At 37.0% G+C, this 27,200-nt stretch overlaps 3 protein-coding genes across 9 annotated transcripts; all 3 read left to right on the forward strand.

Moving 5' to 3' along the window:
- Nucleotides 1–2,391: 2,391 nt before the first annotated feature.
- Nucleotides 2,392–6,298, forward strand: LOC141598919 (uncharacterized). Of its 2 annotated transcripts, none has more exons than XR_012523672.1 (2): nt 2,392–4,399; nt 4,958–6,298. XR_012523672.1 is itself a non-coding variant. In XM_074418742.1 (2 exons), the coding sequence occupies exon 1, from the start codon at nt 2,392–2,394 to the stop codon at nt 4,330–4,332; it is 1,941 nt and encodes a 646-aa protein (XP_074274843.1). In that variant the 3' UTR covers nt 4,333–4,362; nt 4,958–6,298. The 2 variants fall into 2 exon arrangements, 1 of the variants encoding a protein (XP_074274843.1); XM_074418742.1 differs by having other exon boundaries at nt 2,392–4,362.
- Nucleotides 6,299–8,043: 1,745 nt separating this feature from the next.
- On the forward strand, nt 8,044–12,456 carry LOC141598920 (uncharacterized). 3 transcript variants are annotated; one of them, XM_074418744.1, is made up of 3 exons: nt 8,044–9,761; nt 9,892–9,922; nt 10,777–11,872. In XM_074418744.1, exon 1 carries the CDS (start codon nt 8,756–8,758, stop codon nt 9,692–9,694), a length of 939 nt encoding a protein of 312 aa, XP_074274845.1. In that variant the 5' UTR covers nt 8,044–8,755; the 3' UTR covers nt 9,695–9,761; nt 9,892–9,922; nt 10,777–11,872. The 3 variants fall into 3 exon arrangements, with proteins under 3 accessions (XP_074274845.1, XP_074274846.1, XP_074274844.1); XM_074418745.1 differs by lacking the exons at nt 9,892–9,922; nt 10,777–11,872 and adding an exon at nt 11,990–12,456; XM_074418743.1 differs by lacking the exon at nt 9,892–9,922 and having other exon boundaries at nt 10,337–11,875.
- Nucleotides 12,457–13,504: 1,048 nt separating this feature from the next.
- On the forward strand, nt 13,505–18,756 carry LOC141598921 (uncharacterized). 4 transcript variants are annotated; one of them, XM_074418747.1, is made up of 3 exons: nt 13,505–16,185; nt 17,512–17,721; nt 18,508–18,756. In XM_074418747.1, the coding sequence occupies exon 1, from the start codon at nt 13,889–13,891 to the stop codon at nt 16,124–16,126; it is 2,238 nt and encodes a 745-aa protein (XP_074274848.1). In that variant the 5' UTR covers nt 13,505–13,888; the 3' UTR covers nt 16,127–16,185; nt 17,512–17,721; nt 18,508–18,756. The 4 variants fall into 4 exon arrangements, with proteins under 4 accessions (XP_074274848.1, XP_074274850.1, XP_074274849.1 ...); XM_074418749.1 differs by having other exon boundaries at nt 18,514–18,649; XM_074418748.1 differs by lacking the exon at nt 18,508–18,756 and adding an exon at nt 16,731–16,835 and having other exon boundaries at nt 17,512–18,150.
- Nucleotides 18,757–27,200: the final 8,444 nt, after the last annotated feature.

Genomic DNA, 27,200 nt, shown 5'->3' on the forward strand with positions numbered 1-27,200 from the left:
TCATCTTATTGAGCCCTTTTGATTAGCTAAAATTGGTTATTAGGGTTGATAATTGATAATTCTGTGTTACATAGAATCAATTAATGTAAAGTTAATGGTAGATTTTGTAGTAAGACGATAATGTCGGAGTTTGAGGGGTTTAAGGGTAAGGAGGATGTAAACAGTGTTTCGGCGAAAAGGAAGTATTTTTTGGAGGTTAGTGAGTGTGAAAACGATGATAAGGTCTTACAGGAAGCTGCGAGTGATGAGGCTGCTGTTGTTCCAGACAGCGAATGGGAAGTGTATGGGGCGAAAGTGAGAGGTAGTGGTGAGTGTGAAGACGATGATGGGGTCTTGCAGGAAACTGAGAAGGAGGAGCCTGCTGTTGTTGCAGACAGGAAAACGGAAACGGAAACGGCTGAGTTATGGGAAATGTTTGGGGAGAAGCCGAGGAGTATTAGTGAGTGTGAAAACGATGTTAAGGTCTTACAGGAAGCTGCGAGTGAGGAGGCTGCTGTTGTTGCAGACTGGAAATGGGAAGTGTATGGGGCGAAAGTGAGACGTACTGGTGAGTGTGAAGACGATGATGAGGTCTTACAGGAAACTGAGAGTGAGGAGGCGGCTGAGTTATGGGAAATGTTTGGTGAGAAGCCGAGGAGTATTAGTGAGTGTGAAGACGATGATAAGGTCTTACAGGAAGCTGAGAGTGAGGAGGCTGCTGTTGTTGCAGACAGGAAACGGGAAGTGTATGAGGTGAAAATGAGAGGTAGTGGTGAGTATGAAGACGATGATGAGGTCTTACAGGAAACTGAGGGTGAGGAGGCTGCTGTTGTTGCAGACAGGATGGTTGAGTTATGGGAAATGTTTGGGGAGAAGCCGAGGAGTATTAGTGAGTGTGAAGACGATGATAAGGTCTTACAGGAAACTGAGAGTGAGGAGACTGCCGTTGTTGTGAAAAATAAGAAAGCGGAGTTTGAGGAGAAGTTTAAGGGTAAGGAGGACGTGAACATTGTAGAGAGTGAAACATGCGATGGTGTTTCGGCGAAAAGGAAGCAATTTTTGGGGGTTAGTAAAAAGGGAAATAAGCAGCAGGCGAGTATTCGTGTGGATAAAAGACGTAGGCATGAGTTTGAAGGGAGGCAGCTTCCTAAAGGTGTTACAAGGGAATGTGGAAAGTTTCGTGTGCGGCTTTGGCATCCCGTGTTGAATAAATATGCTTCATTTGGTTATTATAGTAGTTATGATGAGGCTGTTGTTGTCACTGGCAGGAAAAAGGCTGAGTTACAGGAAGTGTATGAGGGGAAGCTCAGGGGTAGTAGTGAGTGTGAAGACGATGATAAGGTGTTACAGGAAACAGAGAATGAGGAGGCTGCTGTTGTTGCAGACTTGAAAAGGGCTGAGTTACGTGAAGTCTATGAGGGAAAAGTGAGAGGTAGTGGTGTGTGTGAAGACGATGATGAGGATGTCTTACAGGAAAGTACGAGTGAGGTTGCTGGCAAGTTTGAATGCGCAGACGAGCAGGCTGGTGATTTAAAGGTGCCCGCTAGGATTAAAGATCCAGTGTCAAATGATAGAATTTGGTTAGGGACTTGCGATTCTCTTGCAGAGGCTAATAAATGTTTTAGTAAGGAGAAAACTGTGTTTGATACCGAGATGATAAGGGCTGAGTTTGAGGAGCAGTTTAAGGGTAAGGAGGATGTGACCATTGTAGAGGATGAAACTTGTGATGGTGTTTTGGCGAAAACGAAGCATTTTTTGGGGGTTAGTAAAAAGGGAAATAAGTGGCAGGCGAGAGTTCGACACCCGGAACTCAAGACTTTAGTTTACTTGGGTTATTACTGCACCCCTGAGGAGGCTGCCCTTGTTGTGAAAAATAAGAAGGCGGAGTTTGAGGAGACATTAAAGGGCGTGGATGGTTTGTGGAAGAAAAGACGTGGGCGACCTAGGCGGGAGGTTGAAGGGAGGAAGCTATCTTGTGGTGTCAGAAGGGATCGTGGAAAGTTTCGTGTGCGCATTTGGCACCCTGAGCTGAAGAAAGATATTTCTTTCGGTGCTTACAGTACCTATGAGGAGGCTGTTGTTGTTGCTGACAGGAAAAGGGCTGAATTACGAGAATCGTATGGGGGGGAAGCCGGGGGGTAGTTGTGAGTGTGAAGACAAGGATAAGGTCTTACAGGAATGTGAGACTAGCAAGGGCGGAGGCAGCCATTAGGCTGTTTGGGCTATAGCCAGTTGGTGATTTGTTTAACTTATAAACAAATTATTGTCCATCTCCTCAACTTCTCCACTTCTTTCTCATGTTTCTCCTCGAAAAAGCAGTGGCGGGCACGACTTCATTTTCACTTGGGTTGTTACAGTACCTCTGAGGAGGCTGCCCTTGTTGTAAAAGAGAAAAAGGCGGAGTATAAGGAGATGTTAAATGGGGAGGGTGGTATGAGGAAGAAAAGGCGTATGCATGAGTTTGAAGGGAGGAAGCTACCTTGTGGTGTTACAAGGGAATATGGAAAGTTTCGTGTGCAGATTTGGCACTCTGTGTTGAAGAAATATGTTTCTTGTGGTGCTTACAGTACATGTGAAGAGGCGGCTGTTGTTGCTGACAGGAAAATGACTGAGTTGCGGGAATTGTATGGGGGGAAGCCGAGGGGTAGTAGTGAGTGTGAAGACGAGGATATGATCTTACAGGAAACTCAGAGTGAGACTGAGGAGGCTGCCCTTGTTGTGAAAAATAAGAAAGCGGAGTTTGAGGAGATGTTAAAGGGCGTGGATGGTTTGAGGGAGAAAAGACGTAAGCATGAGTTTGAAGGGAGGAAGAAAAGACCTTGTGGTGTAAGAAGGGAAAATGGAAAGTTTCGTGTGCGGATTTGGCACCCTGTGTTGAAGAGAGATGTTTCTTTTGGTACTTACAGTACTTGTGAAGAGGCGGCTGTGGTTGCTGTCAGGAAAAGGACTGAGTTGTGGGAATTGTATGGGGGGAAGCCGAGGGGTAGTAGTGAGTGTGAAGACGATGATAAGGTCTTACAAGAAACTGAGAGTGAGACTGAGGAGGCTGCCCTTGTTGTGAAAAATAAGAAAGCGGAGTTTGAGGGGATGTTAAAGGGCGTGGATGGTTTGAGAGAGAAAAGACGTAAGCATGAGTTTGAAGGGAGGAAGAAAAGACCTTTCGGTGTAAGAAGGGAAAATGAAAAGTTTCGTGTGCGGTTTTGGCACCCTGTGTTGAAGAGAGATGTTTCTTTTGGTACCTACAGTACTTGTGAGGAGGCGGCTGTTGTTGCTGACAGGAAAAGGGCTGAGTTAAGGGAATTATATGGGGGGAAGCCGAGGGGTGGCAGTGAGTGTGAAGACGATGATAAGGTCTTACAGGAAACGGAGAGTGAGTCTGAGGAGGCTGCCCTTGTTGTGAAAACTAAGAAGGCGGAGTTTGAGGGGACGTTAAAGGGCGTGGATGGTTTGAGGGAGAAAAGACGTAGGCATGAGTTTGAAGGGAGGAAGCTACCTTGTGGTCTAAGAAGGGAAAATGGAAAGTTTCGTGTGCGGTTTTGGCACCCTGTGTTGAAGAGAGATGTTTCTTTTGGTACTTACAGTACTTATGAGGAGGCGGCTGTTATTGCTGACAGGAAAAGGGCTGAGTTAAGGGAATTATATGGGGGGAAGCCAACCGGTAGTAGTGAGTGTGAAGTCGATGATAAGGTCTTACAAGAAACTGAGAGTGAGACTGAGGAGGCTGCTCTTGTTGCAGACAGGAAAACGGCTGATTTAGAAGAAGTGTATGGGGGGAAAGTGAGAGGTAGTAGTGAGTGTGAAGACGGTGATGAGATCTTACAGGAAATTGAGAGTAAGGTTGCTGGCAAATTTGAATACGCGAATGAGCAGACTAGTGGTCTAAAGTTGCCGGCTGGTGTGAGGAGAGTAAGATCTGGTAAACGGGTTGCTAGGTTCAAATATCCAGGATCATGGGCTAGAATATGGTTAGGGACTTCCGATACTGCTGAAGAGGCTATTCAATCTTATGACAAAAATGTAGCTGTTCAGATGGGTTATGATGGCTTGAACAACGTTGAAAACGATGATAAGCCTAACTGTGGGGTTGTTGATGTTCCTGATAAGCTGGAGTGCGAGTTTGTTCAAGGATTTCCTACTTCAAATATTGAGCCAGGGACGACAAACAGTGCATGTGTCCGTCACAAAATAGTGATTGACAAAACGAGTCAGAGGAAAACAACTTGCTGTTTGGACTTTGATGAAGCAGTGAGTGCTGGTTTCATCAATGAATATGGACAGTTAGTGGGTAAATATCGCGAATTGGATGAACAGCTGTTCTTGGGATTGACTGATGAAAATTTTGCGGCTAGTTGATAGGGGATACTACTATATTTGCAGATACAGGTACAGTGAAGCTCTTTGCAGGTTCATGGTTTTCATTGTAAGTTTCGAGTTAAGGAATCGGCTATACCCGTGTTTTCTTATTGTTTTAACTTGCTATCTTGAGTTGCAAAGAAAAACATGGTACTTCTTTTATTAGTCACTAACTGCTGGTGGTTTTTGGGATTGATGTGACATACACAACCATATAAGTTTGTTAATGCATGAAATTAAGAGTAAATATCATTAATGCGATTCCTGCTGGAAGTTTTTTTGAGGGTCATCTTGAAACAAACACTTTGTTTTCAGCACGAGTAAAGTTGTTAAGTTCGCCTCACCCTGTCTTTTCCATCTGCCATAGACGCCTTTGCCATTGTTAAATTTTGTTGCTGGCTGTTTGATTGATGGGAAAATCGCACAATGTGTTTAGACGATGAAACTGCAAGCTTTTCTAAAGACCGTGAATTCAGTTTTATTTAACTTTGCTATCCGTATATTTTGGCACTGTTTTGTTACCTAAATAAATAGTGGATCTTAATAATATTGAATTTGTATGCATCTACTATGTATGACTTTTGAAGCTGATACAGCGGAATTTCTACTTGGGCAATTGATGCAGATCTTAGTGTTCCCTTCGTTTATTTGCCGTGCATTCTTCTAGCAATAAGCTTCACAATAAGAGCAAAGTCGGGAGAGTTTGAATCAGAGTAAGCTCTTTGAGAAAAAACGAACGGAAGATTATACAGATATTGCCATTAAAGTAATTTTGGTCAATGAATGTCTTGAGAATGTCCAACCCACGTAAATATCACATGCGAGTGTTCCACATTGGTGCTAGAGTTGAAAAGTGGATCTCTGTAAGGCTAAAGAGCTATCCCTATTGCTAATTGGTTTTAGGAATAATCCTTGTTTCGGAGGGTGAACTCTTTTCCTTCCTTGTGGAGTTGTGGGTGTGACAGAGTATGTCACCGTTTTTCTTGGATTTAACTGAATGTCTGGGTTTCTGTTTGAAACTGTTTTTAGATGATCGACTTTTACTGCTATAATGATGTGGAAAATAGTACTCCATATGTTAGATTTTCAGGAGAAGTTAGGGGTAAGAAGAGCGGTTATAGGGATATTTGCGGGGGGAGTAGAGCCTCCTCGAATCCTGGGGGTGTTCAGGAAATCAGAGAAGGTCGGTGGGAAGCGAGGGTTATTTTATTTTAAAGCAGTGATTTAGTGGATATGAGTAGTTCGTTGGCGAGTTCAGTAAGTTAGATGACCAATGTGTAGAAATTCCCGAAGACGGAGCTTTGGCAGATGATATCACGGTAACAAAATCAGGCAGATATGGTGTTTGTGTTACTCACCCGACTACCAGGGGTAAAACTTGGATGGGTTCTTACCTAACCATCAGAGAGGCCATACACGCGTTTAATCGGAAAATGGCAGGTGTTTATTCTGAATTTACTGGTTCTGAAAAGACTGCTGAATGCTGATACAGCAGCTTCTTATTACTCTCCAACTTCAGTGTTGGATAGTGAAAATTCTTGCCACAGTCCCATTAATGATGGCCCAAACGACACTATGGCTGATGTTCCAGTTTCCTCAAATATCAAGCTGGTAATCTGTCTAACTTCGATGAAGCAGTTAGGTTGGGGACAATCAATGAATATGGGCAGTTACTGGGCGAGTTTAGCTTCTTAGATGAACCCATATTGTTCGAGATGTGAAAGATCCAGAACACTACTGAAGTGAAGACCCGTGTTGAAAAGCTTGCGATTGAACTCGTATCTTCTGGGTTTAATCAAAGAAAAACAAGGAAAAGAATGCTTAGGTTACTCCTTGTGTGGGTTTACCTTGCAAGCTCTAGTTATACTGTCCTTAGTTTTCGGACAATTGTGTTCTCTGTCTTTTGAGATTTGACCTTTGAAAATGTATGCACATACTTTTATATTTGAAATCATGGGTTTGATGCAGGCTGAGTGTACTGATAAGCAAGTTCCTGGGTCTCTTAACAGTTTGTACGTTGGTCTGATTCTCGACATAATTTTCATTTTGAGTCATTCGGACCTACTCATTTGCTTATGTTTGTACAGTAACCAGTCCTTGAGAGTTGACTTTTGACTATTTATGCACATATTGTATTGTTATGCTTGGAAGTTGAAACCATGGGTTTGATGCAGGAGGAATGTACCGATTAGCCAGTTCTGGGTCTCTAACAGTTTGTACTTGGGTCTGATTCTCGACGTAGTTTTCATTATGAGTCATTTGGAACTACTACTCATTTGCTTATGTTTGTACTCCTAAGTCCTTGATAGTCGAGATGTGAGTTGGGAGTTTGACAATTTATGTGCATGTACATATTGTTTTACTGACATCTTTGTCACAAAAAATTTAATAAAAATTTAGAATCCTTTTTTTTTTTTTTTTTTGCCTTTTTAGTACTCGTATGTTTTTAACTTACATGACAACTATTTTAATTTAATTGAATATTTTAAAATTATATTCTTTCATTTTCGTCTATATATTTTCTATCTTTTTTCATATATTTTGAATACACACATAAAAATGACAAATGAAGCAATTTATACACTCAGTTAGTCTTGCTGAAGACGGGTCGGAGCAAGTGACGGGTAATGCCACTCACAAAACGGATAGGGGGGGACAAGGTGGGGGCACCCCCATGTGCTTCCCTCTCTCCTCTATTTGGGTCATTTGTGAGAGAAAATGGTATCCGTCACTCCAAAGTGACGGATACGTGCCGTCTTCAATGAGATTTTGTGCACATCTATATAGCGTAATGTTCATGCCATTGCTTTAAAATGGAAGACCCCACATCGTACCGACAGCCGACTAGGCCAACCAACAATATTTATACCCATACTCGGCCTACAACTACAAGCTTTCAAACTCGTACTCGCCCTATCGGGTGGAAGTCAAAATACATAGTCTCATACCCATCCCATTTATCCACTAACCATTACTTGAGTAGATCATAATTTCGTCGATATTTATTTTTTAATAAAATGCGAGCTCATCGTTGCAAATTTCCATAATTTTTCGTTCTATTATTTCTATCTAATTTAAGATTTTCAACAAAAAAATTAATAAATAAATTATAGTAATAATAATATTAATTTTTAATAATGGGTGGTTAGGCAGATATGAGGTTAACATGATATAAAGTCTGGTCGATTTTTTTTATCCATACCTACCCTACCACTCGCAAAAGTTCTAGCCATACCCGCTCCTATACATTTCGGACATAGTTGAGTCATTTCAGGTGACCTATTGTCGGGTCACTTCGGTATGGGTCAGGGTCATGTTGGGTCAGGTCGCTTTCGAGTTACTGGCTAAATCACTCTAGTTAGGACTTAGGAGAACTATTTTGATTAATAGATACTCCCTCCTATTCACTCATTTCTTCCCCCCATTTTGGACAAGAAATAAGAAAATGATTTTGGACCACACAAAACACTGTACCCACATACAACCACATACAATTGATTTTGGACCACACAAAACCTTCCAAAAAAGGAAAGAGGAAGGAAAATCCGACTACCATGAAAACGGAAAGAGGGAGGAAATGAGTGAATAGAAGGGAATTTTATTTTATAAATTTAACTATTTATTAGGGACTTTTATAACCAATGAAACTTTATTTTAGTGTTTGTATATATAACAACATTAATATGATTTGGTATTTGTCATTTCAGTTATTCAAGTCACGTTGGTTCATCAGGTCAATATGGATTAGGTCAACTCGGGTCGGATCACAAATTGAGTCAATCAAGATTCGATTTTTGGGCCATATTCGGATTAGCGAGTTCGGTTCACTCCGAGTCTTGGGTCAACATTATCAGGCTGGGTCATTCTGATCAGGTTAGCTTTTTCAGGTCTAGCGGTTCCCATATAAGTTATACCCGACCCGCTCACAATTTGACATCCATACAAATTACTCTGTAACACTTACCGACTTACCGTGGAGTCTCGACGGGAAGAACGGGTGGTGAAAACCCCCTTAATTACCCGATTCAAGATTAACATCTGAGAGTCCGAGACCTAATTTTGAAGGTAATTAAATTATTCGATTGGGTAAATCAGTTTTGTTAATCACAATTTAGCTGCATTGTTGATTATACCATGCATTTGTTCATCTTATTAAGCCCTTTTGATTAGCCAACATTGGTTATTAGGGTTGATAATTCTGTGTTACATAGAATTAGTTAATGTAGAATCAATGGTAATTTTATAGAGGATTATATTAGTAAAATTGTTAAAATCAAGGAATGATTTCATGTTAAGATTGCAAGGTATTGATTCATTGAACCATAGACTGACACTGATTGCAAGGTATTGATTCATTGAACCGGGTTTTCCGTAATAGCTTCTCGTCGTAACTCGTAACCTAACCCTAATTCCTCTAACAAAAATGGATTATAAGACGATAATGGCGGAGTTTAAGGATGCCAACGGTGTTTCGGCGGCGAAAAGGAAGCATTTTGTGGGGGTTAGTAAAAAGGGAAATAGCTGGCAGGCGATAATCCGAGATCCGAAACTCAAGATTGAAGTTTATTTGGGTTATTACAGTACCCCTGAGGAAGCTGCCTTTGTTGTGAAAAAGAAGAAGGCGGAGTTTGAGGAGAAGTTAAAGGGCGAAGATGGTTTAAGGGAGAAAAGACGTGGGAGCGCGTTTCAGGAAACTGAGAGTGAGGGGGCTGCCCTTGTTGTGAAAAAGAAGAAAGCGGAGTTTGAGGAGAAGTTTAAGGGTGATGATGGTTTAAGGATGAAAAGATGTGGGAACGCGTTTCAGGAAACTGAGACTGAGGAGGCTAATGTTGTTGCAGACAGGAAAAGGGCTGAGTTACGAGAAGTATGTGGGGGGAAAGTGAGGGGTAGTGGTGAGTGTGAAGACGATAATGAGGTTTTACTGGAATGTGAGAGCGAGGTTACTGGTAATTTTGAATGCTCAGACGAGCAGACTAGTGATGTGAATGTGCCGGCTACTGCTGAAGAGGCTATTAGATCTTATGAGAAAAGGAGAGCTGTTCAGATGGGTTCTGATGGCTTGAACAACGTTGAAATCAGTGATAAGCCTAACTCTGGGGTTGTTGATGTTCCTGGTAAGCTGGAATGCGAGTTTGTTCAAGGATCTCCTACTTCAAATATTAAGCCAGGGACGTCAAACAGCGGATGTGTCAAAAGAGTGATTGGTAAAATGAGTCAGAGGAAAACTACTTGCAGTTTGGATTTTGATGAAGCGGTGCGTGCTGGTTTCATCAATGAATATGGACAGTTGGTGGGTAAATTTTGCGAATTGGATGAACAGATGTGTTTGGGCTTGACTGATGAAAATTTTGCGGCTAGTTGATAGGGGATACTACTATATTTGCAGATACAAGTACAGTGGAGCTCTTTGCCGGTTCATGGTTTTCATTGTAAGTTTCGAGTTAAGGAATCGGCTATACCCGTGTTTTCTTATTTTTTAACTTGCTATCTTGAGTTACGAAGAAAAACATGCTACTTTTTTTGTTAGTCACTAACTGGTGGTGGTTTTTTCGATTGAAGTGACATACACAGCCGGATCATGGTTTTCATTGTAAGTTTTGAGTTAATGCATGAAATTAAGAGTATCATTAATGTGATTCCTGCTGGATGTTTTTCTTAGGGTCATCTTGAAACGAACTCTGTGTTTTCAGCACGAGTAAAGTTGTTAAGTCCGCCTCACCCTGTCGTTTTTCTCTGCCATAGACGACGCCTTTGACATTGTTAAATATTGTTGCTGGCTGTTTGATTGATGAGAAAATCGCACAATGTGTTTAGATGATGAAACTGCAAGCTTTTCTAAAGACCACGAGTTCAGTTTTATTTAACTTTGCTATCCGAATATTTTGCCAATGTTTTGTTACCTAAATAAACAGAGGATCTTAATAATATATAAATTTGTATGCGTCTACTATAAATGCCTTTTGAAGCCGATACATCGGAATTTCTGTTTGGGCAATTGATGCAGATCTTAGTGTTCCCTTCTTTTATTTGCCTTACATTCTTCTAGCAATAAGCTTTACAATAAGGGTGTCGACCCCAATAGCAAATAAATCCTTCAGATAGTTTGATACGGGCAAGTATCAGAGTAAGCTCTTTGAGAAAAAACACTGTACCGGAAGATTACAGATATTGCAATTAAAGTAATTTTGGTCAATGAATGTGTTGAGAACGTCCAACCCACGCAAATATCACATGTGAGTGTTCCACATTGGTGTTAGAGTTGAGAAAGTGGATCTCTGTAAAGCTAAAGAGCTATCCCTATTGCCAATTGGTTTTAGGAAGAATCCTTGTTTCAGAGAGTGAACTCTTTCTCTTCCTAGTGGAGTTGTGGGTGTGACAGAGTATGTCACCGTTTTTTTATTGATTTAACAGAATATCTGGGTTTCTGTTTGAAACTGTTTTTAGATGATCGACTTTTAGTGCTATAATGATGTGGAAAATAGTAATCCATATGTTAGATTTTGAGAAGTTACGGGTGAGAAGAGCGGCTATAGGGATATTTGTGGAGAACGAGAGCCTCCTCGAATCCTCGAGGTGTTAAGGAAACCAAAGAATGTTGGTGGGAAGCGAGGGTTATCTTAAAACAGTATAATTGCCATCAGTGATTTACTGAATATGGGCAGCTCCTTGGCGAGTTCAGTAAGTTGGATGACCAAGGTGAAGAGATGCTCGAAGACGGAGCTTTGCCAGTTGGTATCACGATAACAAAATCAGGCAGATATGGTGTTCGTGTTTCTCACCCGACTACCGGGGATAAAACTTGGATGGGTTCTTACCTAACCTTTAGAGAGGCCATACGCTCCTTGAATTGGAAAATGTCGGATTTGACAAGAAGTTCAACTCTTAAGGAGAAGGACAAGCTTTATTCTTAACCTATTGTTGCTGAAAAGGCTCTTGATACTACAGCTTGTTATTACTCTCCAACTTCAGTGTTGGATAACGAAAGTTCTAGCCATAGTCTCGTTAATGATGACCCAAACGACACTATGGTTGATGTTCCATTTAACTCGAATTTGAGCCTGGTAATGTGTCTAACTTCAATGAAGCAGTTAGGTTGGGGACAATCAATTAATATGTGCAGTTATTGGGCGAGTTTAGCGTCTTAGATCAACCCATATGGTTCGAAATGTGAGAGATCCATAACACTACTGAAGTGAAGACCCTTGTTGAAAAGCTTGCGACATTGAACTCGTTTCTTCTAGTTTTAGTCGAAGAATAAGCTCTCAGAGCCCTCAAAATAGAAGAAAGACAGGGTTACTCCTTGTGAGTTTACTCCTTGTGAGTTTTACCTTGCAGGCTCTAGTTATACAGTCCTTAAGTTTCAGACATTTGTGTTCCGAGTCCTTGAGATTTGACTTTTGACTATTTACACACATTGTTATGCTTGAAACAATGGGTTTGATACAAGCGGAATGTACTGATTAGCGAGTTCCTGGATCTGTAACAGTTTGTGTACTTTGGTATGATTCTCGATGTTATTTTAATTATGAGTCATTGGAAAGTGGAAACTACTCATTTACTTATGTTTGACCTCATTTACTTATTGCTTTACTGAAATCCTGGGTTTGATGGATTGTTGTGCTAATTTACATTGATTATTCTGCTGGTTCTCTAACAGGTTTTGGTGATTACATGACATCTGCTAAAACCCGGATTTGGGGTCCATGTCCAGTGATCACACCTACTGCGAGTCTCTGTCCAAATCAAACTTATATGGACATCCTTATGAGTTGCGGCTCGCGCTCAAATCGGGGAAAAAATCGATTTTTTCCCCGATTCTTTTTTCTTTGGGTGAGTTTGTTGGATATATATATAAAGAAGGAAAAGTGAACAAGAAGTTAGTGAATTTTACCACAAAAATAGTTTTTTTGTGTCGGAAGAATTTTAATGACCCAAAAAGATAGGTGTTTATTTGCCATAAGGTGGGGCACCCCCATGTGCTTCCCACTTTATGGCAAATTGATATTTTGTGAGGGAAAATTGTATCCGTCTATAGTTCTATACGTATAGACGGATAGTTCCGTCTATAATGAGAATTTGTGATCTCTTTTCACTTCAAGTTCGTCCAACGCAACAAAGGGTTTGAGAAAGAGGATCTCATACTTAGAATATTCAATTTTAGCGTAGATTATCACTAGAATTTTTTTTTTTTTTTTTTCCTGCCGTTGAACTCAAGAGTATACCTATCGATAATTGAGACAATCTCTTTTAGGGTAGAATTAGGAGTTAGAAATTGAACTCTCGCAAGATTGACATGCTCTAACAACACAACCATTTTCGCTAGGTTGTAACTTTATCCCCAAGTCACATATCCTTCTTGTCAATATATAAATTAGTTGTACCAAGGGAAAAACAAATAATTCAAAAATTACCAATTACTAATTTTATTTTTTGTAGTGCATGAAAGTTTTTAAATCCGATGACAACCATCTATTTAATTGAACATTTAAAATCATATTCTTCCATTACATGAAGTTTTATCTATATATTTTTAATTTATTTCCATATATTTTGAATACACTCATGAAAATGACAAGAGGAACGACTATAATATAATGTCACTTTATTGATTATGTGTGCCTTAAAATGGAAGTCAAACTAATACTCCCTCAATTCAATTCCAAACACAACATTTCTTTTTTACACGTTTGTCAATGCACAAATTAAAACGTAAATATCCTGCATTTTATATTTTTAAAAAATATAAAAGTTAGATATTCTTATTGTACTTACGAATAGAGGGGCTCAGTGGGCCGGACCGAGCCGGTGCGAGCTGGGCCGGGTTATGGGTCAAGCAGCCCAAGCACGGATCTAACATATAATCGGGTTGGGCTGGGCTAGCACTAGCCCGACCCACTTAGTAGCGGGCCAATGCTAGGCCGGCCATTCATAATATTTTTTTATTAGTGTTATGACCGGGCCGGGCAAGGAAGTTGCGGCACTATCCCGGCACGAGGGGATATATGGGGCCGTGCCGGGCTGGGATTCGTGCTAGCCAAGCGGCTAGACGTCGTCCCACGAAGTAGTGTTGGCCCGGGCTGGGCCAGACTGACCCGTTATGTTATACCCCTCTACTTACAAATCAAACAAGATCCACAAATTTTAAAAATTCATCCCATTTGTTGTGATTAGTGTCAAAAAAATGAAAGAGTGTGTTTGGTTTTTGAAGAGAGGGAGTATGATTTTCATTGCGGCGGAGTCTCAACGGGAAGAACCGATGAAGACCCCGTAATTAGCCGATTGAAGATTAATGTCTGAGATTCTAATACCCAAATTTAAGGTAATTAATTTAATTGGTTGGGTAAATCAGCTTTGTTAATCATAATTTAGTCGTATTATTGATTGATTATACATTCATACCATTACCATGCATTTGTTAATCTTATTCAGTAATTTGACGGATTACTAGAACATGGGTTATTATGATTGATAATTCTGTGATTAGGGTTGAATTAATTAATTAATGTAGAGTAGTTAATGGTATATTTTTAGAGAATTAATTGATTGTAAGACGATAATGACGGAGTTTGGGGAGAGCTTTAAGGGTAAGGAGGATGTAAACTTTGTAAAGACTGAAACTTGTGATGATGGTGTTTCGGCGAAAAGGAAACATTTTTTGGGGGTTCGTAAAAAGGGAAAGAAGTGGCAGGCGAGAATCCATCACCCGATACTCAAGGTTCGAGTTTCCTTGGGTTATTACAGTACCCCTGAGGAAGCTGCTCTTGTTGTGATAAAGAAAAAGGCGGAGTTTAAGGAGACGTTAAAGGGCGAGGGTGATTTGAGGAAGAAAAGAGATGGAGATGCTTCTTTTGGTGCTTACAGTACTTCTGATGAGGCTGCTGTTGTTGCAGACAGGAAAAGGAAAAGGGCTGAGTTACGGGAATTGTATGGGGGGAAGCCGAGAGGTAGTGGTGAGTGTGAAGACGATGATAAGGTCTTACAGGAAACTGAGAGTGAGACTAAGGAGGCTGCTGTTGTTGCTGACAGGAAAAGGCCGGAAGTGTATGGGGGGAAAGTGGGAGGTAGTGGTGAGTGTGAAGACGATGATGGGGTCTTACAGGAAATTGGGAGTGAGGTTGATGGCAAATTTGGATACGCGAATGAGCAGACTAGTGATGTAAAGGTGCTGGCTGGTGTGAGGAGAGTAAGATCTGGTAAACAGGTTGCTAGGATTAAAGATTCAGTGTCAAATGATGTCAACATTGTACAGAGTGAAGCTTGTGATGGTGTTTTGGCGAAAAGGAAGCATTTCTTGGGGGTTCGTAAAAAGGGAAATAAGTGGCAGGCGAGAATCCATCATCCGAAACTCAAGGTTCGAGTTTCCTTGGGTTATTACAGTACCCCCGAGGAAGCTGCTCTTGTTGTGCAAAATAAAAAGGCGGAGTTTAAGGAGACGTTAAAGGGTGAGGGCGGTTTGAAGAAGAAAAGAGATGGAGATGCTTCTTTTGGTGCTTACAGTACTTGTGATGAGGCTATTGTTGTTGCAGACAGGAAAAGGGCTGAGTTTCGGGAATTGTATGGGGGGAAGCCGAGGGGTAGTAGTGTTTGTGAAGACGATGATAAGGTCTTACAGGAAACAACTGAGGGTGAGGAGGCTGCTGTTATTGCAGACAGGAAAAGGCGGGAAGTGTATGGGGGTAAAGTGGGAGGTAGTGGTGAGTATGAAGACGATGATGGGGTCTTACAGGAAATTGAGAGTGAGGTTGTTGGCAAATTCGGATACACGAATGACCAGACTAGTGATGTAAAGGTGCTGGCTGGTGTGAGGAGAGTAAGATCTGATATACAGGTTGCTAGGATTAAAGATCCAGTGTCAAATGATGTGAACATTGTACAGAGTGAAGCTTGTGATGGTGTTTTGGCGAAAATGAAGCATTTATTGGGGGTTCGTAAAAGGGGAAATAAGTGGCAGGCGATAATCCAACACCCGAAACTCAAGGTTCGAGTTTCCTTGGGTTATTACAGTACCCCTGAGGAAGCTGCTCTTGTTGTGAAAATGAAAAAGGCGGAGTTTAAGGAGTCGTTGAAGGGTGAGGGCGGTTTGAGGGAAAAAAGACCTTGGCATGAGTTTGCAGGGAGGAAGCTTCCTAGTGGTGTTACATGGCAACGTGGAAAGTTTTGTGTCCGTATTTGGCATCCCGAGTTGAAGAAATATGTTTCATTTGGTCAATATAGTACTTGTGATGAGGCTGTTGTTGTTGCCGACAGGAAAAGGGCTGAGCTAGGGGAAGTGCATGGGGGTGAGGAGGTTGCTGGAAAATTGGAATTCTCAGACGAGCAGACTAGTGATGATGTAAAGGTGCCGGCTAGTGTGAGGGGAGTAAGATCGGGTAAATCGGTTGCTAGGGACAAACATCTAGGATCAAGGGCTAGAATATGGTTAGGGACTTACGATACTGCTGAAGAGGCTATTCGATCTTATGACAAAAACGTAGCTGTACAGATGGGTTATGATGGTTTGAACAACTTTGAAATCGGTGATAAGCTGAACTGTGGGGTAGTTGATGTTCCTGATAAGCTGGATTGCGAGTTTGTTCAAGGCTCTCCTACTTCAAATATTGAGCCAGGGATGTCAGGTGACAAAAGAGTGATTGACAAAGAGAGTCAGAGGAAAACAAGTTGTGGTTTGGACTTTGATGAAGCAGTGAGTGCCGGTTTCATCAATGAATATGGACAGTTATTGGGTAAATATCATGTATTAGATGAACAGCTGGACTTCGGTTTGCCTGATGAAATTGTCGCTGGTAGTGGATAGGGGATATACTACTATAATTGCAGATACAGTGGAGCTCTTTGCCGGATCATGGTTTCATTGTAAGTATACTGTTAAGGAATCGGCTATGCCCGTATTTTCTTATTGTTTTAACTTGCTATCTTGAGATATCAATAAAAATATGGCACTTCTCTTGCTAGTCCTTAACTGGTGGTGTTTTTTGGATTGGAAAGCCTTAGAAATTTGTTAATACATGAAATTAAGAGTAGATATCATTAATGCGATTCCTGCAGGAGGTTTTTCTATGGGTCACCTTGAAACAAAGTAACAAACTCTTTATGTTTTCAGCAGATGAGTAAAGTTGCGTACGTCCGTCTCACCCTGTCGTTTAACTCTGCCTTAGACGCCTTTGGCATTGTTAAATATTTTTGCAAATTGATAATGAAACTGTAAGCTTTCATGAAGACCATGAATTCAGTTTGTTTTAGTTGCGTACGTCCGCCTCACCCTATCCGAATATTTTGCCAATGTTTTTGTCACTTTAATAAATAGAGGAACTTAATAATTTTGAATTTTTATGCATCTACTATAAATGATCTTTGAAGGTGATACAGTGTAACAACTACTTGTGATTCAATTGATGCAGATCTTAGGCTTCTTTCATACAGTATTTCACAATACAGGTGTAGACCCCAATACCAATTAAGCCCAGATAGTTTGATACGGGCGAGTCGGGGGAGGTTGAATCAGAGTAAGTTCTTTGAGATAAAACTGCACTGAGGCTATACAGATATTGTTATAAAAGTAATTTTGGTCAATGAATGTGTTGAGAATGTCCAACCCACGTAAATATCACATGCGAGTGTTCCACATTGGTTAGAGAAGAGAGAGTTGATCTCTGTAAGGCTATAGAGCTATCCCTATTGCCAAATGGTTCTAGGATTGGTAGCCCATCTGTTTGAAACTGTTTTCAGGACTTTTGGTTCTATTATGGTGTGGAAAATAGTACTCCATATGTTAGATTTTGAGGAGAAGTTAATGTATGAAGAGCGGCTATGGAGATATTTTTGGGGGTAGGAGAGCCTCCTCGAATCCTCGGGGTGTTAAGGAAACCGGAGGAGGTCGTTTGGAAGTGAGGGTTATTTTAAAGCATTAAAATTGGCTTCATCAGTGATTTAGTGAATATGGGCAGCTCCTTGGCGAGTTCAGCAAGTTCAGAATTATTCTGTATTTTCGTTTTGAGTCATTCGGAACTACTCTCATTTACTTATGTTTGTACTCCCAAATTCTTAAGGGCTGAGATGTTGAGTTGTGACTTTGTCTATTTATGTACATATTACTTTACTGAAATCATGGGTTTGGTGGTGTGTCGATGTACGAATTGCATTGATTATTACGGAGTATTACGTTCCTGGTTCTGTTAACAGGTTTTGGTGATTACACGACATCTGCTAAAACCCAGGTTCGGGATCCATGTCCAACAATCACAGCTACTCTGACCAAATCAAACATGTATTGATATCCCTCTTTTGGATACCTCCAGCGGTGAAATCCAGTCTCTGTTTACGAGGCATCATGATTCTAATTGAATGTACATATACTCTCTCTTGGCGCTGAAATGCGGGATATTATGCCAGGTACAATTTTAATCCAACTATATGATTACATTATGTTTGAAAATTGTTGTTGTTGGGTAACTTTGCCTGTTTCTCGTAAATATTTGGTGTGACACTGCATGGCAACCGAGTCATCAAGGTTTTGAAGGTTATTTTGACTGCTCTGTAAGGCGGTATTGACCGTGTATATTATTGGAAGAGCAAGATAAGGCCACAACGAGATCAGGTCTCAAAGACTCAAACCTGGATTTGATTTCATGGTTTTCTGGTGGCATTCTCAGTTGCAAGTCTGAAGTGTAGTATTAGGCTTGTGAGAAATTAGGGTTAAGGCTGTTAGATTTCGTTGATGTTTGTGATTACCAGATTATTTTGATACACAGATTTCGTTTTTCTTGATTTGTCGTTTGGAATTGACCGAAATTGAATTCTAAACAGGCAGTCAAAACTCAACCCAGAATTCTCCTCATACCTGAAAGTCATCAAATTAGAATATGCATTTTTTTCAAAATTCTTTGTCAAAATTCTTGGTCCTTGCCTTGTTTCCTGGAAGCTCCGCTTCGAAAAACAGCCACCTTAGTATGAGACATAATGCTTGATGGTCTCATTTCAGCACCTATATATAATGGTGTCCTCTAGCAGTGTTGGAAGTACTCATACTCGAAAACCCACAAATAACTACCCTCTTGAGCCCTCGACTAGTAACTTGTTTTAGGAAGATTTTTGAGAAGACGATGAATTTCCGGGGAATGTTTTCTGTTACGGTCATATTGTTTGTGATTGTAATATTAGTTTCATGCCGATTACAAGTTGAAGGTGCTAGGTTGATGCCTAAAGAATCCGATGATGCGAAGAACGGTCACATAACAACAATGTACCCGCTATATGAAAGGGCAAAAGATAGAATGGCTCTTCTTCTCGAGCAGCTTGCTTCGGGACCTAGTGGCGGAGGCGGAGGTCATTAATTTCATGCAATTCTTTGCTATAGATGCATATGGAACTTGTTCAAAAGGACTTATATATGCATTATCAAAGGCCAAAAAAAATTCTGTTATTATTTTTTTATTGATTAATGGGTTTTTCTAGGGCACACATTAATAACCCATTAGAGTTTGACACAAAAATTTAGAAAAGCAATAAACAATGCAAAAGTAATGCTTATATTGCAAGTGAGTTATTATTAAACACAATATAAGCATTCTGGTTATGTAATGATCAAGTTAAAAGTAAAATTTTGTGTTAAAGTAATACTTGTTCCTTCCATAATCAAAATGTGTACTAAGTTTTTCTCGAAGCTATTAATTAATATCCGATCTTATGTTATGAGTCCGTCCTTTTAATTACTGTTGGTTCCTTATGAACTCGGTTTTGACCGTAAAACAAGTCATTTTTAGTTTGTCGGGTATGAGTCGGGTCATTTTGTTTCGAATCATTTCGAGTTTGTTATACATTTCGGATCAATTTAGGGTGACCTTTTATCGGGTCACTTCGGATCGGGTTACTTCAGGTACGGACCAGGGTCATGATGGGCCGGGTCGCTTTCAGGTTAATGGCTAACTCACTATAGTTAGAAGTGCTATTTTGATTGAGAGATATTATTCTGCAAATTTAACCATTTATTAGAGACGGTTATAACTAATGAAACTTTATTTTGATATAACAACATTAATATGAGTCCGTATTTATCATTTTTGTCACTTCAAGCCATGTTGGTTCGGCTCATTTATGGGTTGGGCCATCTAGGGCCGGATCACACATTTGGTTAATCAAGATTGAGACCGGGTCAATTTGGACTTTGGGTCATATTCGGATCAAGCAAGTTCGATTCACTTTGGGTCTTAAGTCGAGTCATTCTGATCTGGTAGCTTTGCCAGGTCTAGTGGCACCCACTTAAAGTTATACCCGACCCGCTGATAATTTGACATCCCTACAAATTACTCCGTAACACTTGCCGACTTACCGTGACAGGAAGAACGGCTGCAGACCCACTTAATTACCCGATTCAAGATTAATTAATGTCTGAGACCCAAATTTTAAGGTAATTAAATTGCTCGTTTGGGTAAATCCGATGACAACCATCTATCTAATTGAACATTTTAGAATTATATTCTTACATTACTGGTAGTTTTCTATACTCCATCCCATCCAAATTAAAGGTAATACTTGCTTCTAACACTATTCATGATCGTAAAGAATCTTTAATATTATTCTTAATCTATAAGACAAAATATAGTTATGTGAGATCTTGTTTGATTTATCGTTAATTCGCTATGAATGCTACAAGAATATCAAATTTTTATAATTTTTAATAATGTGTAACTAAAGATATTCACGTTGCAAAATGTGTCTCGGCAAGTGTTATAAAATAACTATTACCTTTTAGCTTGGATAAGAGGGAGTATATATTTTTAATTTATTCTCATATATTTTCAATAAACGCATGAAAATGATAAATGGAACGACTATAATACATTAATACAACGTCTTTAACACCTCAGCCTAAACTGGGTCGGGAGCGGTTATTTATGATAGCTCACCAGGCTGTATACATATAGCCCACAAATCAACACGGGTCCTCGCATTCCAGGAACCTTCTCAGGAAGTCACCCATTTTAAGACTACTCCCACCCAAGCACGCTTAACCGTGGAGTTCTTTTGGATGGATGACCATAAAAGAAAGTGCACTTTGTTGATATGAGTAGTACTTTCAATCCCTTTAAGTACTAGTCATTTAATCCTATCGCAGGACCTCTTCAATTTACGTGGGGTGTTACAACGTCACTAACTCAGTACATTTATATAGCATAATCATAATTATGTGATTGCTTTAAAACGGAAGGTAATTTATTTTGCTATTACTTGTTGGTGGATTTGGAAATGGAGAATTAATGTGGTTTTCGGGCGAGATAACGAAAATCCTATTAATCCCCGAGTGTTCCTGTATCAACAGTTTGAGACGTCTAAAAAAGCCTTCGATAAATTTGATATATTTATCCCGCAATATAGACCCTCTAGAGTGGAGGTTTTTATTCGATGGGAACCTCCGACACAAGGTTGGGTCTTACTTAATACTGACAGAGCATCAAAGGGGAATCCTGGAATGGCCGGTGGGGGAGGAATTATCAAGATGAAACGGGAAATTTTATTACTGCTTACTACTTCTCGTGTGGTGTTTGTACTTCGATGAAAGCAGAACTTCTTGCTCTTCTCACCGGTTTGGAGCGAGCTAATGGTCTTGGTATGACAAGGGTGCTAGTTCACATAGATAATGCCCATTATGTTAAACTAATCACGGATTATCAACTCGTGAATAATAATTTGAAGTTCATAGTCAAGCGCTGCAAGGAGCTAATACAAGAAGCAAGTTGGAGAGTCAAACTTGATCACACGTATAGAGAGGTTAATAGAGCAGCCGACTTATTAGCTAACTATGGAGTTACTTCGAGCACTACTACCACCCACTTAGATGTTCCGTTTAATGCTTTGCGATCTATCCTTTGAAAAGATATTTTTGGGGTAGTTATCCCCCCGTGTAATGGCTAAGTAATCACTATCGGGCCTTTGCCCCTTATTCGCACCAAAACAAAAATAGAATGCAAACTAATACTCCGTATGTTTTTCAGTCGAGGGAATTGATGATGGATATAGGCTTTTCCATACCCGTACTTACGAATAATATTCATATTTCATGCCCACATCTACCCTACCACTCTTTTTATCTTTAGGATTAAAGATTTCCAACAAAAATTTAGTAAAATTTCTATAAATAGCTAAGATAAAATTAATTTTATAATAATTGGTGAATTTGCGGATATGAGATGAAATGACGCATAATCCACTCATGTCCCATTTAATTTTTATAACTTACTCCCTTCTATTAAGAATAACTCTTCCTATTCATGAGTGACACAATAATTAAGGAGGTTTGAATTAAATAAGCTAAAATATTGTGCTAGAGTGAAGTAATTGGAGAAAAGGAAGTATTCTGTGATATTATTGTGGGGGTGATGTGATTAAAATAAGTAATGTGGTGGAGCGGGGTGATTAAAATAAGATAAAGTATGAGTATGGTGGGTAGAGCTGATCAAATGGCCCAAGCCCATTGGCTCTACCCGGCCCGCCTTGCCTTTTAGAAGGGCTTGGGCCTTTTGTTTTGGCCCAAAAAAGCCCATGGGCTGACCCAAAAAGGCCCAACATATTTTTGGGCCGGGTTTGGGCCAAGCATTCGGCCCAAATTTTGGCCCGACCCGGCCCATATTTATTAATAAATGAATATTTTTTTTTATAAAACCTAGTAAAATACTTCCTCCATTCCAATGAATACTATACATTTGCTATTTGGGCACTATTCACCTGTGAGGAGAATTTTCGATATAACTTCTAATATATAACATAAAAGATAGTCATGTGAGATCTTGTTTGAATTGTCTTACCGAGTATATTATAAATATCAAATTTCTATAATTTTTAGTAATATGTAGCTAAAGATATGAACAAAAGAAAATGAGCATTGATATGCGTGTATAAAACAAATGTATAGAATTGATTGGAATGGAGGAAGTAGTGTTTAAGTTACAAACACCTTTTTAAAAACTCAATTATATTTTTTTAGATTTATAAAACAATGTGTATATAACATAAATCATATCACGAATGTATGATTATGCATTCTAATGTGGGGGTGTTTGTCTTTATTTTATTTTGGAGCGCAATTCATAAGCATTTCATCATATTTTGTACAATTTTATAAACTACGTATGTTTTTAAAGTAGTAACTAGGTTTGTGGCCCGTGAAATTCACGGGTTTATCTGTTTTAGCTTTATTATTTTATCGTATTGTTAAGATTTGTCCGAGCAATTAGTTGATCTATTTAAAAAGATATAGTCTTAAAATACATAAAAGTTGGTTAGCTAATGCCTTATTCTTTTGACTACTTTGGTTTATTTTCAAAGCTATATGTTCTACTTTAGTTATTATTTTGATTAATATACTAATAGCATGTAGTTTTTTTTTTTAAAAAAAATAACTTCAATGAGTCCAGTAATTCATGACACCCATGTAAAAACACATTCAACAAATTCATGAGTAACCCAACCAATTGATCAACATCCGAGCAACATGCCCTAATCAAATAGATATTGTAAATTAAATAAGATGTTAAAGTTGGTTTAGATGATGTTTATGTTACTAAAATTGCTGAAACTACACATAATGTACTGGGCCATCACATCTCATCTTTTAATTATTTTGCTTCTCACTTATAAACTATTTATATTGAAACGCCTGTGAGATGAAAGTTATTTTAACTTGCTTGAATAAAAACGTGTCAATAGCCATTGAAACTTTACATTATTGATCCTACAATTATAATTATTCGGCTTCAAAACCCTCAGCAACATGGGTCCATGAACAATTGAACATGAACAAAATTAATTATTAATAAGTATATTAATTTAGTTTTTTTAATAATTTAAAGTAGTTGTCATGTGGCAAAACATTAAATGTTTACGGTTGCCTTTTAAGTAGATTGTATAGATAGATTGTGTACTAAAAATTTTCTATGTAAAAGTTTGAACGTCCCTTTGTTATCTAGGTCAATGAAGTTAGTGAAAACGAAATGACAAATTAATGCATTGTGCTGATTTTTTTTTTTTTTTTTTTTTTTTTTTTTTTTTTTTTTTGAGAATGATAAATCTCTCAATATAAGGAGCTTAAAACATATAGGATTAGAGTAATTTTTATCTTCCAAATATTTTAATTCTCATAAATCATATTTTTTTTATAGTAGCATAGTTATGAAGTGTAATAAATGCTAGTCTTAATATATCATTTATATCAATTTGTCAGAAATTCTAAATTTTAATTTTTTGCAAAAATGATAAATTGAGTTAAATAGTAGTCTACTACAAATCTCATTGCAATCTCATTATGTGTTATAAGAATATACATTAGATAATATGCCATGTGCGCATAAATATTAGATCATAATATACATTTAACCATTATCCATGTCAATCGGATTTACTTTGTCCAACTTGTTAATAAGATTGAGATCCTCGCAATTCAAATTTCACACTATGAGAGCTATTTTTCAAAGGGAAAATGATGAATAAAAAAACAACACAGACCAAAATAAAAATTACATTTGAAAGTTTCTGAAATACTAATTTGTTTATGAAACTAAAAATAATTAGTCATTTAAATTCATGTTGTCAATCTTATAATTAGTTTATAATATTGTATTGAATGGAATGGAGGGAGTATTTATTTAAGCAATTCTAGTGTTTTTTTTTTTTTTTTGCAAGAAATTCATGATCCTTTTTATTCATCCACCAAGGGGTAAGAAAAAAATTAAATAATACAAGAGAACAATTCTAGTATTTTCCTTCTTCATATAGCTTTCTTTCTCCAATGAACCAACCCTACAAAAAAATCCATTGAGTGATTAATAATAAACAAAATGGTGGAATTTGATTTATGTAATATTAATCTTATCGTTATTAATTTAAGTTTTCCTTTAAATAATGAAAAAAAGAGGGCATTTGATTCATAAAGATGTAAGTATATTTACCTTTAAATAACACAACTCCACAAATCTTGATAGCCCCTAAATAAGAGCAAAACAACATACTCATTATATGTGAAGGCTAAATGTGTGATGAGTAATTCATAACCAATGGAACTTAAAAATAATTAAATAAATTATTAATTTAAAACATTAATACATTTACCTTGATACAATGATATGAAAGATTATTAACACATACAATTCTCTTAGTGATGAAGGAAAAAAAATATTGACTTGAATTTTGGCTCACAAATATTGCCTTCCAAATATTTATAGCCAGTTAAGGATGCGTCTTATGACTTTTGGATGTCTTTTTTTAATTATATCAAATTTAATATATTCATAAATATGTAGAAAATTTTTATGACTTTTAAGCATCTTTTTTATTTATTATAGAAATAAATATAGAGTAGTGAGAAATGAAATGTAAAAGGTTTGCTTTAATTTTTTTTTACTATTTTTTTTTATACAAAATCCAATTTGCATGAAAGTTGTTTAGGGAGTTATCTTATGAAACTAAAAGATGGTACATACTATGCCTTGCCTTTTATTTATAGATTATATTTATTTATATTTTGATTAGGTATAGATTTTATTTGTAGATTTATATACTATATATCTAATATAATGAAATTTAGCAAGTTTATAGCAGTAAGACTTAAGAGGGAATTGCACACATAAACAGTTTAAAATTAGAGTACATGATGTAAATTTTTATTTGTCGTTTAACCTATTCTATTTTTAAAAATTAAAATGCAAAATTTAAAAAATATTAATTGGAAACACAAAAAATAAATTAATACAAACTCTTTATTTTCCTCTCATAAATTTGGTTATTAATCTACTTATTTATTTAACAACTAATAAAAAGTTGTTTAAGGTAACAATTGTTTTGATATGTGAGTATGTATCATCCTCCTGCAATTTGAAAACACAAAAATAATTAAAAATAAGATTCTAATTAATTCAATATACAATAAAAAAAAAGTAAAAAAATATTCTAGTTAACTATGTAAACTTTACATACCAATTTTTGGAATAAAATGGAAATTTTGATTGTTATATAATGGTGAGGCGAAAGCAAAAAGATCATCATTATATAAAAGTAATAAAGTTAAATAAATAGGGTAAATATTATACCTAAAGTTATGAGAGGGAGATAAAAAGTTTGAATTAATTTTTTTTAATTAATTTTATATGTTTGAGATTTTATATTTTTTAAATTTTTTTTACTAATAAGCATGTAACACATGATAATAGAAAATAAATTCTTTTTATGACACATGACTTAGTGAGATAACTTAGTGAAATATTTAGTCTTGCCTTTTTATAATATTGTAAACTATGTGATTTAATTTTTTGCAAAAATGATAAATTGAGTTAAATAGTAGTCTACTACAAATCTCATTGTAATCTCATTATAATGTGTTATAAGAATATACATTAGATAATATGACATGTGCGCATAAATATTAGATCATAATATACATTTAACCATTATCCATGTCAATAGGATTTACTTTGTCCAACTTGTTAATAAGATTGAGATCCTCGCAATTCAAATTTCACACTATGAGAGCTATTTTTCAAAGGGAAAATGATGAATAAAAAAACAACACAGACCAAAATAAAAATTACATTTGAAAGTTTCTGAAATACTAATTTTTTTATGAAACTAAAAATAATTAGTCATTTAAATTCATGTTGTCAATCTTATAATTAGTTTATAATATTGTATTGAATGGAATGGAGGGAGTATTTATTTAAGCAAATCTGTTTTTTTTTTTTTTTTTTCAAGAAATTCATGATCCTTTTTATTCATCCACCAAGGGGTAAGAAAAAAAATAAATAATACAAGAGAACAATTCTAGTATTTTCCTTCTTCATATAGCTTTCTTTCTCCAATGAACCAACCCTACAAAAAAATCCATTGAGTGATTAATAACAAACAAAATGGTGGAATTTGATTTATGTAATATTAATCTTATCGTTATTAATTTAAGTTTTCCTTTAAATAATGAAAAAAAGAGGGCATTTGATTCATAAAGATGTAAGTATATTTACCTTTAAATAACACAACTCCACAAATCTTGATAGTCCCTAAATAAGAGCAAAACAACACACTCCGTATATGTGAAGGCTAAATGTGTGATGAGTAATTCATAACCAATGGAACTTAAAAATAATTAAATAAATTATTAATTTAAAACATTAATACATTTACCTTGATACAATGATATGAAAGATTATTGACACATACAATTCTCTTGGTGATGAAGGAAAAAAAATATTGACTTGAATTTTGGCTCACATTGCCTTCCAAATATTTATAGCCAGTTAAGGATGGTTTTTATGACTTTTGGATGTCTTTTTCTTTTTAATTATTATCAAATTTAATATATTCATAATTATGTAGAATTTTTTTATGACTTTTAAGCATCTTTTTTATTTATTATAGAAATAAATATAGAGTAGGGAGAAATGAAATGTAAAAGGTTTGCTTTAATTTTTTTTACTATTTTTTTTTTTTTTTACAAAATCCACTTTGCATGAGAGTTGTTTAGGGAGTTATCTTACGAAACTAAAAGATGGTACATACTATGCCTTGCCTTTTATTTATAGATTATATTTATTTATTTTTTGATTAGGTATAAATTATATTTATAGATTTATATACTATATATCTAATATAATGAAATTTAGCAAGTTTATAGCAGTAAGACTTAAGAGGAAATTGCACACATAAACAGTTTAAAATTAGAGTACATGATGTAAATTTTTATTTGTCGTTTAACCTATTCTATTTTTAAAAATTAAAATGCAAAATTTAAAAAATATTAATTGGAAACACAAAAAATAAATTAATACAAACTCTTTATTTTCCTCTCATAAATTTGGTTATTAATCTACTTATTTATTTAACCTTTAATTTCT

The sequence above is a fragment of the Silene latifolia genome, chromosome 9, assembly GCF_048544455.1.
Source record: "Silene latifolia isolate original U9 population chromosome 9, ASM4854445v1, whole genome shotgun sequence".
Classification (NCBI taxonomy): Eukaryota; Viridiplantae; Streptophyta; class Magnoliopsida; order Caryophyllales; family Caryophyllaceae; genus Silene; species Silene latifolia.

Excerpts from the sequence above, each read along its gene's own strand:
- LOC141598919 (XM_074418742.1), top strand. The coding sequence starts at position 2,392 with ATGTTAAATGGGGAGGGTGGTATGAGGAAGAAAAGGCGTATGCATGAG.
- LOC141598920 (XM_074418745.1), top strand. The coding sequence starts at position 8,756 with ATGGATTATAAGACGATAATGGCGGAGTTTAAGGATGCCAACGGTGTT.
- LOC141598921 (XM_074418747.1), top strand. The coding sequence starts at position 13,889 with ATGACGGAGTTTGGGGAGAGCTTTAAGGGTAAGGAGGATGTAAACTTT.